This window comes from Dermacentor variabilis, unplaced genomic scaffold (genome assembly GCF_050947875.1).
Source record: "Dermacentor variabilis isolate Ectoservices unplaced genomic scaffold, ASM5094787v1 scaffold_14, whole genome shotgun sequence".
Lineage (NCBI taxonomy): Eukaryota > Metazoa > Arthropoda > Arachnida > Ixodida > Ixodidae > Dermacentor > Dermacentor variabilis.
Window position 1 is genome coordinate 17,666,582 of NW_027460302.1, and position 17,447 is coordinate 17,684,028.

General features: G+C 44.3%; 1 protein-coding gene across 1 annotated transcript in view; it reads right to left on the reverse strand.

Annotated features, from left to right (window-relative positions):
• LOC142567725 (cytochrome P450 4V2-like) overlaps nt 1–14,406 on the reverse strand; it is a 283,152-nt gene extending 268,746 nt beyond the window's left edge. Inside the window, exon 1 of the mRNA XM_075677900.1 lies at nt 14,076–14,406. Coding sequence (XP_075534015.1) covers nt 14,076–14,313 — 238 coding nt within the window. The 5' untranslated portion in view covers nt 14,314–14,406. The remainder of the gene's footprint in view (nt 1–14,075) is intronic.
• Between the last annotated feature and the right edge of the window lie 3,041 nt (nt 14,407–17,447).

The following is a 17,447-nucleotide window of genomic DNA, read 5'->3' on the forward strand; positions in this document are numbered from 1 at the left end:
CCATTGCACGACGAAGGCCTCTCCCGGCGAACTTCCATTACCCATGTCCTGCGCCAACCGTTGCCAACTATCACCCACCAATTTGCTAATTTAACATTTGATTTCGAGTAAGTCCGACTTGGTCTCGTTTCGATTACTGAGTGAAATAGATATAGTTCTGACATCTGCACACAAGTGGCAATGTTTAGTTGCATTCCTAAAAATATTGTAAATTATTAGAAGTTTATTAGAAGTTCGTAACAATTCTGTTACAAGATTAAATCAAATGTCCCGGGCCCATGTAAGACTTGTCAAAATGGAGATATTAAAAAGTGCAGCCCTTACTCTAGTATACACGTTAGTAATAATGCTCATATAAACTGTTGTAACCATTCACTTACTAATTCAAATAATATGCATAGTGTATTTCACGGACCATGTGCACGTGTACATGGCCCCTAAAAAGGACATTTCTTTTGAACAAAGACTTCCACATTAAAAGGAGAGGCCTTGAATGCGTCAGCGAACCATCAAAAATTTTGTATAAATGTGAAATGTCCTTTTTAGAAGCCCTTAGTTAGAGCTGAGCATGTTGCTGCGCCGCCTGCGCTAGGTGAAAAATCTTAATCTTTTAGTTTTTAATGGGGTACTCCCTTACGGCGGGGTTATGTGTATCGCGTAACCATTATCATTTATGATCATTTGGCTCTATACACCACGTGTCATTGTCCCGAACGTCACCATGAAAATCGTTTTATCGCCTTTTGCCCGTTAAAATGTGATTTTCGACAACGTGCGAGTTGCGCCGCCACATTTGCGTATATATATATATTGTGTGTTTCCGTCAAAAAAGCATCAGTTGTTAGTAAGCGCTCATCCATGTCTCTTCTTGTGTCGTCTGTTTGGCGCCTTAGTACTTCCGTAATCTTCAAGAAGCTTTCGACTTCCTGGTCATCATGACTGGATGTAGGGTCGTAGACCTGTACGACCTTCAATTTGTACATATTAAGTTTTGCGACAAGACCTGCCACCCTCTCCTTAATGCTATGGAACTCCTGTATGTTACCAGCTATATTCTTATGAATCAGGAATCCGACTCCTAGTTCTCGTCTCTCCGCTAAGCCCCGGTAGCACAGGACGTGCCCGCTTTTTAGCACTGTATATGCTTCTTTTGGCCTCCGAACTTCACTGAGCCCTATTATATCCCATTTACTGCCCTCTAATTCCTCCAATGGCACTGCTAGACTCGCCTCACTAGATAATGCTCTAGCATTAAACGATGCCAGGTTCAGATTCCAATGGCGGCCTGTCTGGAACCAGGGATTCATAGCCCCCTCTGCTGCGTCGCAGGTCTGACCGCCGCCATGGTCAGTTGCTTCGCAGCTGCGGGGGACTGAGGGCCGGTGTTTGATTGTTGTGTTCATATGGGAGGTTGTGGCCAAGTACTGCACCAGGATGGCCAATCCTGCTCTGGCGAGGGAGTGCGTTACCGGTTCTGGTCACCGCGATCAGGCCTCACTCCAGGCCTGTTTATGCAATTTTATCAACACGCGGATTTTTTTTTAATCCGGTGGAAAATTGCGCAGTACCGGTATTCGAACCACGGTCCACTTGCACGCGAGGCGGATGTTTCACCTCTGCGTCACCGCTGCAAAACCTTCGATGATTACCTACAATTGAATGCGGCACGCGGGCCGCGTCAGCGTCAGACGCGCACAGCCATTCGCAGCTGTGGCAAGGCTAGTAGCTACATCAGGGCGACTTAATACGCACAGAACACACATATTTCCCTAACATGTTTAGCTGAATCCGCTTGTCAGATGACTCATCCGAGAGACGTCAATCTCTCGCTGGTGTGAGGGGACTCAAGCTGTGAAACTGAACTGTCTGCCATTATGATGATGATGATGATGAAGCCTCAGTTAATGGCACAAACCCACTGTGGGAGATAGGCCACGAATCGGGTGGTAATATGATTCAATAAGTAAAATAAAATAAATTGGTTAATTAATAAATAACCCACGAAAAGAAAGGAAAACAAATAACCGAAGATGCAAAATAAAGTGTGAATACATGAGATAAAGTATTGATCAATATTATAGTGAGCCTTGCATTGATAGGATTGTTAAAGAAAGCAAGAAAAAAGTAAGGTAAATTATGAATAATTATAGTAAGACTTAAACTGTGAATTTGTGTTTTTACTTTTTGAGTTTTCTAAACTGAAGTAAAAATAAATCAATTCTTGAAATCGAAAATTATTAACAAGGCATTCTTTTTGTGCCACATAGAAAATTATAAATGGCTAGGCAAACGTTCCTGTGGCTATATCCCAAAACTGTTGCTCCAAGGGAGAATATAACAGTACCGTTTAAAGGTAGTCCTAAATTTTGAAGTGGTATTTCTAGACATAGCTTTCGATGCGTAGAAAACCGCCGACATGATAATAAAAAATGATCTATAGTTTCCGGTTCAATGCAGAGGTAGCATAGAGGGGATACCGCCTGACCACAACTCTGCAAATAAAAATTAATTGTTGGAATACGGCAACGCAGCCTAGTAAATCAAACTTCGAATTTCCGGTTAGGAAACCATTGCCGGTTCCAAGAATAATTTAGGTGTAAAAAACCTGAAGATTTTGCTAATGACAGAGCTTTTTTGTCCTCGCTCAAAGAAAACTGCCTCTATCTGGCGGCAGTAATGTGCGAAGTTGCCGGAAGCACACATAGCACAGGACCTGCTAAAGAAGCTCGTGCTAAGAAATCGGCTATTCCATTAATATGAATGTCTCGGTGGCCAGGGACCCATACTATATGCACTAAACTTAAGTGACGCGGAGCTAATGAATAAAACGTGTTTCCTATCGTCGACTTCGTAGACGCAGTAAGTGCGCTGCATACAGATAGAGAATCTGGGACTATAATAACCCTTGTAATATGAATGGGTAATTTCCGCAAAGCAAGAACTGTTGCCAGAAGTTCGGCATGAAAGACTGATGTGTAATCTGGTAGGCGAAGTGAAAAATACCAATCGACGGATGGTGACTAGATACCCACACCTGCCTTCTCTTCACACGAAGAAGCATCATTCGCTATTACGTTAATTTTAAACGGGCCAAATATTCTTCTAAACGGTCATTCAAATATGTTGTGGGCAGAAATTTTGCATTGTGGGAAAAAATGTCTGCAAATTTAATTTTCAGCGACCCCGGAGACCCATGAAGCAGGAATTATTTCTCTAAGGCGAACATTTAAAGGTGCTAATTGTGCTTGCACAAATACAACTTGTGGGGTATGGAACCGTGACCACGTGGTCTCAAAAAATGGACTTGGTTCACTAATAAATGCATATTGTCCACGTCCGTAGCGAAGAATCATAAGCTCTTAAGTAGGTTTGAACCGTAAGCATGCGAAATTGTGCGTGACGAGTAGGTAGGCGCGCTTCCTGGTATAACACATTATTAGCAACGAATTTAGGAAGACCTAAACATAATCGAAGAGCTTCTCTTTCTAACAGAACAAGGGGTCTTAATTTATATTTTGCACTTCCGGAGAACAAAACACAACCAAATTCTAGAATCGGTCGTACATACATACGATAAATCATAATTAGTGTGTCACTTCGCATGCCAGAACGTCGGTTACTGATTCTACGTAGTAAACCTACGGCTCGTGTCGCCTTCGTTCCAATATTTTCTATGTGAGAACGCCAGTTCAGTTTTCCGTCATATATGATACCCAAGTATTTAAGCGACTCTACCTGAGGAATGGTTCTCTGTTCATATACTAATGATTACTTTAACGGCCCGGAGAGCGGAAAAACAAGGACTGCACTTTTGTTTACGTTTAGCGACAGGTGCAGGTTGTGAAGCCACGTCTGTAGAGTACAGAGGTACGTTTGCAAAGGCAGGTGAAGGGAACTGATGTCCCTAGCTGTCGCGAAAAGTGCAAGGTCATCTGCATAGACATACAGATTCACCTCCTGGTGCAGTGGTATTGAACTCATCAACAGGTTAAATAGTATAGGAGACAGAACAGCCCCCTGGGGCACCCCTCTTGTCTGATCGAACATTCTTGAAGAAAAGCCGTTTTGAAAACAATGAAATTTTCTGTTTCTTAGAAATTCCAAAACCCACGCCGTTATATATCTCGGAAAATTGTAGGACTGTAATCTGTCCAGCAGTAGAGAGTACTCAACGCTGTCATAAGCTTTTGCTATGTCAAGTGTCACTGAAGCGCTAACTTCTTTTCTATGCTGAGAAAGTTGGATGCGGCTTTCCAAATCTACATGCGCACACCAGATGGAGAGACCGGGCCGGAAACCTATTTGGCTTGGGCTCACTAACGAATTTTCAGATATATGATCCATCATACGATCATATAAAACTCTTTCAATTAGTGTTACCATATTTGACGTAAGGGAGATACGCCTAATGTTGTCAAGGTTGTATCCAGCTCCTTGTTTTTTAAGTAGCGGGATAATGTTGGCTGACCTCCATTCTGGTGGAATCCAAGCATTTTTTAGAGAATAATTCACCGTGTTCAGAATGTGATCAGAAGACATTGCAAGCAATATTTTTAGCATGGCATTCAAAATGCCGTCAGGACCTGGAGCTGAGGCAGGCAGAGATCTAAGGACATTTGAGAGCTCTGACACTGTGACTTCCACAAAGTCATTGGCGATGGGAGGCCTTAGGGGCCCATTCGGCAAACGTGATGGTAAGCGTTGCGCTAAGCCCTTTCCTATGAATTCTAAAGAAGCAGATAACTCACGTGGTGAAAGTATTAACGATTCAGTATTCGCTGGTGTTGGTATGAATTTTCTATAGCGAAGGAATCTGAACAGAGCTTTTTTGTTGCTGGGCTTAGAGAGGAATTTATGATGTTTTTCGTCACACTCGTGTTTGGCATTCGATACTGAACGCAGCAGCTGCGAATTTATAATCACTCCAGGTGCTCGGACACTGATTGTGAAGTAATTTCTTCCACGCGGCTTTTCTTCTTCTATAATCCCGCGTGCAGTCGGAATTCCACCAAGGAGAGGTAGTACTTTTGTTTGTGTTAACATTAAATTGGGACTTTTTAAAGGAACTTTTTACTACAGTGCAAAGCCTCATGGCTTTGATGTCACAGGGTACCGTTTTCTGAGAATTGAGGATCGTTTTCAAGATAATCTGAAATTTCTGATAATTTATAAAAGTACGCGTCGGAGACTCCAGGGGAATAACAGGGCATACAATATCAAACCTAATCGGTACATGGTCACTATTTGAGGCAGAGTCGACAGTAGACCAGGAAGTTACAGAAATTCCTGAACTGCCAAATGTTAGTTCCAATGCCGATTTAGAAAGGCCCTGAATAAATGTAGCTCACTTCGTGTTTAAGCAACAAAAATTTTTATTAATTGCCCAGTCTGGCAATCGCTTTCCACATGAGTCCGTTTTGAAACCCCAAGACACATGATGCGAATTAAAGTCTCCGGCTATCACAATTTCTTTCCTACAAGATTTGACAACGATATCAAGGAATCGAGTATCATGCACGCCTGTGGTAAATATGTACTAACTAAGGAAAATGGGGAACAACCAGGAATAGTTACATCTATTGCTAGTATCTCACACTCTGCAGACATATACTGGTAGGAAATTTCTACTTTGTGGCATATTTTAGTGGTTATCAAGAAAACAAGTCCTCCGCCTCTTGATGGACGGTCCAATCGAAATATGCGATAACTTTTATATGAAACTCTTGGCCATTGGAGTGGCAAGTTTCCTGCAAAAGAATAATGTCGGGAGAAAGTTGTGAGCAAAAATATATTAAATCGGTAGCTGCAGAAATAATGGAACGGCAGTTCCACTGTAATACCTTTAAATAACCTATGATGAATTATGCCTGCTTTAGAAACCGCTTGCTCTAAAATACTGTATTTTAAGAAACCTTTCTTCGAAAGACTGTCTTGACGGTACTTTGTTGGTTTTGATTGAGGATCAGAGCTGGAAGAGTTAGGATTGGAATCTGACTTGGAAAGACTATCTTTACAAACTTTTTCGTTTTTGAGTGCGGGACAGAGATCGATGAGTTATCGTTAGGTGATCTTGTGCGTTTAAGAGTCGGGAGGTCCATTTCTACATCCTGGTTGTTTTCCGACACTGATCCAGAGAAGCTTCCGTTGTCGGTCTGCTGAGTTAAAGTTGATGGTCTCGCATTGTCTACGTCTTGTGCAATAACTGATGAAGGATCCACTAGTTGTTCAGCATTCGATGTTAGGGTCTGTGTAATAATCTGCGAGCTAGCATTGGAACTCGCTAAAGGACTGAAAAGCTGAATCATGTGTGATGTCAAAACTTGAGCTAGAGTCTCCTGCAGGTTTGATGTTAATCGTGCCATAGCTTTTGACAACGCCTTTTCGACCGCTGCCGCAATAGAATCGGAAAGGGCTGAGTCTGCAATCATTTGCTGACGGGCTGTCACTCTTACATATCCCTTAGATCTCCCCTAGACCTCAACAAGAGCATCACGGCGTGAGTAACGTCTCCTTACAATTACATCTACAATTTGCATTTCCTGTGATCTTGCAGGACAGTTCGAGTAGTTGGCGGAATGAGCACCACCACAGAGACAACATTTCTCTTCTTTGGAGGAACAATCACTAAAACTGCGGCTGTCTCCACAAGCACGGCTGCGGAGTGCAGATCTGCAGCCCCTGACGCTGTCACCAAATCGCCAACATTTGTTACATTGTAGAATGCGTGGAGCCAGAGCTTCTACCTTGTAAGTTAGCGGCCAGACCTTAATTTCTGTTGGCCGCATCGTCCCAGCACATGTAACTATGACTGACTCTGTTGGTACCTTCTTATTGTCAATCACTCGACTGCACCGGTAAACGGAGATAACGCCAGCCACCGAGAACATTTCTAAAGTCTCCTCAGGGGTTAAAGTGACGTCCACCCCTCGTACAATGCCTCTAGAGCATGCGAGATGAGGTGGTGCGAAACAGCTCACCGTATGGGAAGCGAATGTGGAACCTGTCTTAGGCCACTTCGTTGTCGTTGTCTGTGTCCTAGCACGAGTAACAGCGCGTTCACTGTCCCGTGGCACTACCACACCAGTGCGACAGCGCCAACCCGGTTCTTGTTATGACAGACCAGATGGGCCCATTCATCATCATCATCATCATTACCACCACCATGATTCCGCCCACTTTATGTCCACTGCAGGACGAACGCCTCACACAGCGATATCCAGTTACCCTTGTCCTGCGCCAACCGATCCCAATTAGTACCTGCAAATTTCCTAATTTCGTTTCACCACCTAGTCTTTTGCGGTCCTCTACTGCGCTTCCCTACTCTTGGTACCCATTCTGTCACCCTAATGGTCCAACGGTTATTTAATCTGCGCATTACATGACCTGCCCGGTGCCGTTTTTTTGCTGTTAATGTCTATTAGAATATTGTCGATACCCGTTTCCTCTCTGATCCAAACCGCTCTCTTTCTGTCACTTAAAGTTATGCCTAGCACTATTCGTTCCATCGCTCTTTGCCCGGCCCTTGTTCTCAAGCTTCTTTCTCAGTCTCCAAGTCTCTGCCTCGTATTTCAGCACCGGTGAGATGCACTGATTGTGTACTTTTTTTTTCAGTGATAACGGTAAGCTCCCAGTCCGGAGCTCGCGATGTCTGCCGTATGCAATCCAACCCATTTTTTATTCTTTTGTGAATTTCCTTCTAATGGTCAGGGTTCTCTGTGATTAGTTTATCTACGTAACCGCACTCCTCCACAGACTCTAGAATCTGACTTGCGATCTTCAGCTCTTGTTCCTTTGCCCGGTTATTTATCACTATCTTTGTCTTCTGCATATTATTCTTCAACCCCACTCTTACACTCTCCCTGTTAAGGTCCTCAGTCATTTGTTGTAACTAGTCGGCAGTGTTGCTGAACAGAACAACGTCATCGGCAAACCGAAGGTTGCTGAGGTATTCGCCGTCCATCCTTACCCCTAAACCTTCCCAGTTTAATAGCTCGAATACTTCTTCCAAGCACGCAGTGAATACCATTGCCGAGATTGTGTCTCCTTGTTTGACTACTTTCTTTGTACGTATCTTCGTACTGGACATTGGGCTTTAGTCAACCAGGGCAACAGGCTGGCTTTAGGACGGGCCCGTTGCACGCGGCTTAAGTCTCATTACGTGCACAATAGCAGAGGGCGGTGGCGTAGACGGCGGTGGCTGGACGACAGTTTCGATTTCGTATGTAACGTCGGTGACATGACGTAGCACTTTGTAAAGATCTTCGTAGAGGGACAATATCTTTTCGTAGAGGCCGAAGCAGCGGGACGGAGACCTCAGTAGCTCGAGTGCACATGGGGAGTAACAAACGTGGCTGTGGTGTCTGTGATACAGGGCTTTTTGGGAAAACTGGTACACTGTGAGCCATTCGTGAGCGAGCTGTGTCGGCACGCGCTATGACATCGCGAACATACGTAGTGGATGAGCTAAGAACAGTGTGAAGTGATGTATCGAAAGACAGCGAAGGTTCGCGTCCATACAGTAGAATGAACGGTGAGTAACCAGTGGTGTCATGTCTGGACGAGTTGTAGGCGAAGGTAACATACGGCGAAGCAGCGTCTCAATCGCGGTGGTCGGCGGGGACGTACACTGAAAGCATATCGGTCAGAGTTCGGTTCAAGCGCTCTGTGAGTCCGTTTGCTTGTGGATGATAAGCAGTTGTGAGCTTGTGGCTGGCAGAGCTTGAACGAAGGATGTCCTCGATTATGCGAGACAAAAAGTACCGGCCTTGATCAATCAGAAGTTGTCGAGGAGCACCATGATGCAAGATTATGTCATGAAGGAGAAAGTCAGCGACATCCGTAGCGCCGCTGGTTGGGATGGCGCGGGTAACGGCGTATCGCGTCGCGTAGTCGGTCACGACGACGACCTACTTGTTGCCTGATGTCGAGGTTGGAAAGGGGCCAGTAAGGTCGAGCCCAACACAAGAGAACGGTTCGGCAGGAATGTCGATAGGATGAAGGAGACCGCCAGGGAGCATAGCTGGTCGCTTGCGGTGCTGGCATTGGTCGTAGCTAGCGACTTATTGTCGCACGGAGCGGTAGAGACCAGGTCAGAAGAAACAGCGCCTGATATGCTCATAAGTGCGGTGACACCAAGGAGACCAGCAGTGGTCTCAGCGTGAAGCTGGCAAAGGACAGCTGAGTGCAAATGGGCAGGCACGACGATGGGCGTTCAGAGCCGTCAGGATGCATATGGTATACGGTGCCGTTGTGCAGGCAGAACAAGTGGAATGAAGGGTCGGGTGTGACAGAGCTAAGAGTGTTGATGATAGAACGTCGAGTCGCGACGTTGTTTTTCCCGTATATTAACGAGGTCCTAGATAGACAAGAGGCAGGCGTCGGTGTTTTGCTCGAGGACATCAGGGGAATGCACGGGATGCCGTGAGAGGCAATCGGAATCTTGACGAAGCTTACCGGACTTGTGTGCTGCCGAGAATGAGCGTTCTTACACGCGAAGACCCCAACTAGGAACGCACACTGTTGGCTTGTTCAGCGAAGAAAGCCGACAGAGGGCATGATGATCAGTTACGAAGGCAAAGATGTGGCCAAATCATATCTAGTTTTTCTGGACACGTACCAACTAGCGCTCCAAACGACTGCGACACGAAGCTAGCACGTTTTAAATGGAACGAGCGGGTTTTCGCGAATAATTAAAGCTCAAGGTCGATTACTGAAGAAGGCAGGAGACAGACATGTTCTAGAACACAATCCACACAAGACAAATGCAGCGATCAGGCTGTGGAAAGCCAGAATTTTGTTCCCAGAGTGGTTAAAGTTTCAGCAATGGAAGCCCATTGTAACGACAAAAATTTTCACTTGATTTTCGAGACCAAATCGGCAGCTCTGTTAAAACTACGGCGGTTATCGTATAAGCCGCAACAGTGTATGTAGTCTGGAGACTCAGCTTTGGATTGGTGCCTCTCTAGATTCTCTACACATGGTGTAACACTGTTGCCACAAGCGATTTTTGAAACGCAATCGTGCAAATTCACGTGGTATCTACAAAAACCCGAGCGCATCACTTGCTAGAAGCCGAGTCGTTTAATCACTCGCACCTATCGTTACAGGTGACGCTGGTGGAACGCTCCCACAGCCTTCGCATTACACGGGCGATGCTCTACCAATGGAGCTACCGCGGCGCCGGCAAAGGGATTCGCCGCAAGAGCGATCGGCCGGCCGTGCGTGCGAGTGAAGGTGGCCGATGCGGCGTCTTTCGTGAAAGCGTGTGAAAATAGATGAAGTACCTCCTGATTCGTACTGCACTAGTCGGTGGCGTCTTTTCAATAGTGTGATGTGTTTGACGCGAATGGTACGTTGAATAATGAAACCAAGGAAATTGCAACCTTATGCGCACTTCAAACCTGTTTTTAATCAAGGTAATGGAATTTTACCGTATCACGTACAGTATCGCCTCCTGTGCCTGATGTTAAGATATCTGAACAGGGGATTCTCAATATGATACTTAACCTAGATATTAGGAAATCTTCTGGCCCAAAAAACATTCCAAATGTGGTTTTTTTTTTTTGTAAGCGGTATGGTGATTGGGTGTCCAAATATTTACCGGTTCTTTTTGTGAAATTCTTGCAATTTGGCCAAGTGCTGGACGACTGGAGGACCGTCAGAGTCAAGCCGCTCCACAAGACCGGGAATTAGTAGCACGTCCAGAAATACCGCGCTATTTAATTGACTTCCACTGCATGCAAGATCTTGGAACAAAATCATTCGCAAACACATTTCGGAATAGCTTGAAAAGCATAACTATCTAACAATCCATCAGTATGGATCCCGAAAAGGCTATTGAACAATAACTGAATTTGTACAAGCAGTGCATGAGTTCGCAAATTATATAAATAGCGGCAAACAGACAGGCGCCATACATATGGGCTTTTCTAAAGATTTCGATAAAGTCTGTCGTCATAAACTCAAGTGAAGGCGCCACAACGACGGTGGACGAAGAGGGAACACACACACGGAGTGTGTGCGTTCCCTCTTCGTCCACCGTCGTTGTGGCGCCTTCATTTGAGATCATGCTTAACGAACGCGCCCAAATATCCATCCTGACATCATAAAGTTCTGCATAAATTAAACAAAATTCCTAAAAATTCTAAGCTAATAAGTGGATTTCATATTAACTTAGTGCACGTAAAGAATTCGTAACTTTTATGCATCACAACTCTAATAACCTTTCCGTTGACTCTGGCGTTCCGCAGGGCTCGGTTCTTGGGCTTCACCTTCTTGTGTTGTATATAAATCATATTGTAAAGGATTTTCCTGCTAATATAAATTATGTGCAGACAACTGTCATTTATACCCAGAAATAGATAGCCCCTCGGATCAAATATTTCTAAAATGACGCAATTCAGAACGTTGTTGCTTGCTGGCAGATGCTGGTGAATGTTGAAAAAAGACTTTTTTGATGTGCATTACTCACATACAATATAAGTTTACTTTCAATTACTCGGCTAACAATATTTTTGTATCTGAGGTAATAAAACACAAATACCTTGGCCTGTGGATAACTAGCAAGCTCAAATGAAATAGGCACATTGATAGAGCAACCACTAATGTCTGTCGTAAATTGTTTTTTTCTTAAGAAAGCGTTGAAGCTGTCCTCATGTAATCTTCGCTTATTAGCTTACAAAACAATTATACTCCAAGTAGTAGTTGATGCAGCCATCATCTGGGATCTGTCTAGACAAAAACAAAAACTCGAACGGGTGCAGAGAAAAGCTTCAATTACGACTTCGCCCGTACCTCAGTAACATAACTTTTAAAACAAGCCGACTTGCCTGCACTAACAGAGCGCAATCGTGTTTCCCTACAAAAATTCTTATATGAGCTTGTAAAACAACATTACATTAATAAAATATCTGATATAGCTACATTTTCTTCTGGGTATGCCTCAAGCCACATTCATCAATTAATCCATTCCGTGTAAGAAAGAATTGTTTCAAATATTCCATCTTTTTCTAAGGACTATCATTAAATGGGATAATAGGCTTGACTAATATCCAAATTTCTCAGCCTTCGTGGCATTCATTTGCTGGTAACCTCTGTTGAAGGGGTTACAAGCTCAAATATGACCTTCTTCATTACCTTCCTTTGTCATCGCTTTGCATTATTCAAAACCGATTTTGTTTGTATAAGCAATGTATTCCGGCCGTCTTGCTTTCTTTTTGCTGCCTACATTTGCACACTGATATATTGTACTCCCACCCTGCTAAAATCCCTTTCTGGATTGCAGTATCTGTAAATAAATAAATAAATGAATAAATTAAATAAATAAATAAATAAGAATTCTCTAATTTCTTGCCACCATTTTTTTTATTCAGTTCTTTATTGTTCCGCCCTCGCCAGCGCCATGGTCGCCAGTTCGGCACTCTTGCAGAAAAAAAAAAGCACTGAGCGTTGAAGTTTGCTGCGGTTACTTTTTGCGCATATTCCCTGAGTCGCTCATTTACGCAACACCCTGTCTGGCCAACGTATGTCTTACCACATGAGAGTGGAATGCCATAAACCACGCCGACAGCGCACGACACGTATGAGGCACCATGCCAAATTTGGCATCCTCCTCTGCTCTGCTCCTCTGCTCTGTAAGCAACTCAAGTTTCTTGCAGGCATGGTGTTCCTTTGGCAATTTCTTCGCCAAACAGGCTTTCAAAGCTATGTTCCCGCACCTGCGGAGAGAGCAGAGGAGGATGCCAAATTCGGCATGGTGCCTCATACGTGTCGTGCGCTGACGGCGTGGTTTATGGCATTCCACTCTCATGTGGTAAGACATACGTTGGCCAGACAGGGTGTTGCGTCAATGAGCGACTCAGGGAATATGCGCAAAAAGTAAACAAAAATGTAGATAGAGGAGCGCACCTTGTTGCGCATATAAACTCTTGCAGAAATTGTGAGGCGTGACTAGATCGGACGTTAATTCTTAGCAAAAGCAAGAATGAGCATGCGCGGCTTGCCTTAGCAGCCTACCACATAAAAAGACAAGGCAATAATTGCATCAGTGACACGTATTCGTCCCTGCACCCATCAGAATTTGAATTCCTACATTTGCGTATGTGATAAGTTGGCAGATATCAGTAATGTATTCTCTGCGCCTGCGCGGTTATGTGGCCTAGGTATATATATGCATCGACGACGAAGGAAAAAAATGTTGTTAGTCAGCGCCAGTGCGCCGCGTCTTTCTTTTTGTGGTTCCTCTTAGGTGTTTGCGCTCTAACGTTAAGTTCAGAATTAGGTACCAACTAGGCCCAAATGAAGTTTTACTGGCATTAAATTTGCAGCACATGCGCACGTAAATAATTCTGTGGTTTAACTTGCCAGAACGACAGTCTGATTAGGAGGCACGCCGTTTGCAGCATTGAGCACCTGGGGTTCTTTACCGTGCACCCCACGGAACCCTTGAACACACCGGCGCAAAGTGTTCAACCACTGCGCTACTGCGGTGGATTGCATTTATAAACGTATAGAGCGAGCAACGACGCTGCTATGGATGCCTTTCACAGTACCCTACTTTTTCCTTTTGTCCTCAGGGTGGCTCAAGTTTGTTCAAGGTCGCTCAGTGGGCACGGCATGCTCAGGAGAAGGACGCGTGTTCGATTCGAGGTGGCTCCATTTTGAGGGAGGCGGGACACAAAGACAATCGCGTGCCGCTTTGCAGATACGCTGTGATTAAGTCCATTACATGAAACATAAACCAAGGGCCTGCAGCACGGCAGCTCTAATAGCCGTTTCGTCGTGCCGATGCGCAAAACACGACACATTATCAGACCAGTCATATAAATGAACATTTTGTAAATAAACAAATGGACCAGAAGCTCCATTTTTACCATTTTCGGTCATCATCCGACCTTTTATCGACCCTCATTTACACATTCCTACATGCGTATGGCAATTGAGTGATTTTGTCCCCAGATGCAACGTCAAAGGTGACACAATAAAGGAGTTGTTCGGTGGAGAATTTCTCATGCAAAACAAGCAAAAAGCTTGGTTTCGAAAGAACGTCTTCCAGGAAAGCAAGGAGCTGCACTCACTCGCCGGCACCTCCAGTGGCGAATCCTTGGCGACGGAGCCCAGCCACATGTCCACGAAAAACGAGAATGGAAAGCGCTGCTTCGGTCCGGGAACGTTGCGCAGGCGCACATAGACTTGAATCGTCTTTGTCAAGAGTTGCACGGCGTAGCAGCACACCACAATCGCCACTGCCGACGCGCAGTACAGGGCAACCTTGCCGGCCGGGAGGGGCCCGTACAACGCAGCCGAGAGCTCCATGGCGTTACAACAATCGCGTCACCGATCTGCGGCAGAACGAGATGTGTGCTTCTTTGCTCATCCGTGCGCTATACAGTGGCTGCAACTCCCTCGCTTGTTAAGGAAATTGAGCCCGCGCCACCGCCGTCTACGCTCTCTCTCTCTACTCAATACCGCTGTCACTTTCTCAACCTGTTTATCGTGCACGCCAACGGATTCATTTATGCGCTCATTTTCCCGTTCGGAAGGCAGCCTTGTGAAAGGTTACCGGACGGCAATAATCACTGCGTAGCACGAAGGAAAGCAGCACCAAAACAAAAAAAAAACTGCTCGAAGCAAAGAACGTCACGTGCTGTGCGCTGAATTCGTGCTGCGAATGCGGTCCAAGGCCACAGAAGTCTTTCTTGCACTGCAAGGCGGTCTACTTAACGATGGTGAATGTCTTATCAATTTATTGAGGCCAGCTTCGAAAGCCGAGTTTTCTTGGGTTTCTCACACCGACAATTTATGTAAAAAGCTCTCAACAAGTACACGTGCGCGGTAGCTTTGTCGTGCCATTATTCCAGTGCAAGCAAAATTGCAAATATATTCCGCACTATTTGCTTCAATTATTAAATATTGCAGTTTGGTATCGCTGACTATACGCAAAGTAATATTGCAAGGGCTTATTTATTATAAAGAAAGATATACGCCGATATTGATGATTTATCTTCGACAGAATCTTATTTCGACGTAATAGTTCTGTGGAAACCCGCAAGTTGGGGAGAAGTAATTAATAAAGAGGCAATGAGACATCCACCCAAACGTACCTAATGGCTACAAAGGAAACCCATACGGTTTCCTTGAAAGGAACGCTTCGCAGTTGAAGAAAAATTCGTCCTGGTTCGGGACTCGATCCCGGGACCACCGCCTTTCGGAGGCAGCCGCTCTACCATCTCAGCTAAGCAGGCAGCTAGCAGATGGCGGGCGAAGTCGAATTTGTCAACAACTCAGAAGCAAAGGCAAGAGTTCGACGTTCTGTGGAAACCCGCAAGGTGGCGGGTTGTGAGTAGACCTTGTGCTACGCACACTGTCTTCTTACACACGAAACACAGATGCTAGATTGCCAGCACACAATAAAAAGTAGCTTTATTTTTTAGCCACGTTGCTGCAATATCAAGGCCACTCTCACGAAGAAAGAAATATTGCTGCAGCAATAAAGAGGCAAAACAAAAGCAATGGCGACGACGACGCCCTGAAGTGCCCAGCGCAATGTGTGTCATAAATTTCGACAGCGTTAGCCCACGCCTAGAGATCAATAAGAAAGGAGGGCACTGCCTTCTCAAGTAGCCAGAAATGTAAGAGAGCAAGCTGACATTTCTTTTATTGTGAACGAAAGCGTGCAAAATGGTTGAAAATACATTTCAATTCACTGACGTCACCTTGACGTGCTGGGGTTTGAAAAGCACGATAAATTCATTACGGTGTTTCGGCCGTACATAAATCGTCGATGTGCATATCTTTTAAGTGTTTTCCCCCTTGAACTTTGACCCAAAATTGTGTAGGTAAGTCTGGCCTTCGTCTGCTCTAGAAATGTTCGACGTTATTTTGCGCCAAACATTTAACGTAGCACTCTGAAAAATCATTTTACGAGCTAAGCTGATTGTCCTTCTTAAGAAGCTATTGCACAGTTGAAGCAATAAGCCTTAATTTCTGCTCACGAAAAATGCCTGCACGCAACAATAAATGTCGTATGGCAAACCGCGCAGCAAAAAAAAAAAAAATTAAAGAAATACCAGAAAAGCTATAAAGAGAGTGGCGTGGCGCGAGGACAGTTTTCGGTTTTATGTAACAAGCACGTAAGTACAGAAATATTAGCGATGTATAAGCGAGATCATAAAAAAAAAGATAAGTGTTATGTAAAAGTGATCATTATGCCTGATTAAAAGTGCCCTCGACAGTGTTAAAAATAAAAAAAAAACATCAGAAAAGCAAGAATGGACTATTATGCAAGTGAAGAAGTAGTTATGATTTCTGGAAGACGTGTGTGTACCAGTGTCCTGCTACATCCGTCTACCCAACACTAAAGCCAGTTATAACCCTCCAGAAGACAACTGCACAGTTCATATATTTTATTCAAATTGCATTGCCCATACGCTAGCAGCCCTTCAACGCCTCCCGTAAACATCATATCGTTCAACATACTCCCTCGACCATTAGATAGCGTCCTGGCTAGTATTAACACTAGCTGCCAAGTGCAGCCATGCCGTTGTCCATAATCGGTTTACAGAATCTTCAACAACCACCTCATTCGAAAATAAAGAATATGCCTACAGAAAAAGCAAAATGACAAATAATGTAGTGGCTGTGTCCTTCCAGCAATACACATCAATACCTTCCACTTATACCTAAAAAGATATTTCGTAACACTTTGTTTCACGAAGAGAAAAATTAGTCATGAAAACTGTAAGTATTTTAGTTTTCTGTTTATATCCATGCACAAATAGCCAAGAAAATTTTTTTGTGCGCTTTCAAATGTTTATTTCACAAGATACAGAATGTCCACTACATTAGACAACATGCGCACCAGCGTAGGAGCCTACTATTTTCTGTTCCTCTAGCAGGCAAGGTTCCTACAGCAACATAAACAAACGTGAGCTTGAACTAGAATGTACTAGACAATGGTCGAGTGGGACCAATGGACCTAACTTTCTGCCGCACCCTGCTACGCTTCCCTTCCCTTGGAATCCAGTCCGTAACCCTTAATGACCATCGGTTATTTTCCCTCGTCATTACATGTCCTGCCCATGCCTATTTGTTTTTCTTGATTTCAACTAGGATGTCATTAACTCGCGTTATTTCACTCACGCAATCTGCTCTTTTCTTACCCCTTAACGTTACATCCATCATTCTTCTTTCCATAGCTCGTTGCCTCCTCCTCCATTTAAGTAGAACCCTTTTCGTAAGCCTCCAGGTTTTGCCCCGTAAGTGAGTATTCGTAAGACGCAGCTTTTATACACTTTTCTCTTGAGGGATAATGACAACCTGCTGTTCATGATCTGAGAATGCCTGCCAAACGCAATTTTTATTCTTCTGATTACTTCCGTCTCATGATCCGGATCCGCCGTCACTACCTGCCCTAAGTAAATGTATTCCCTTACCACTTCCAGTAACTC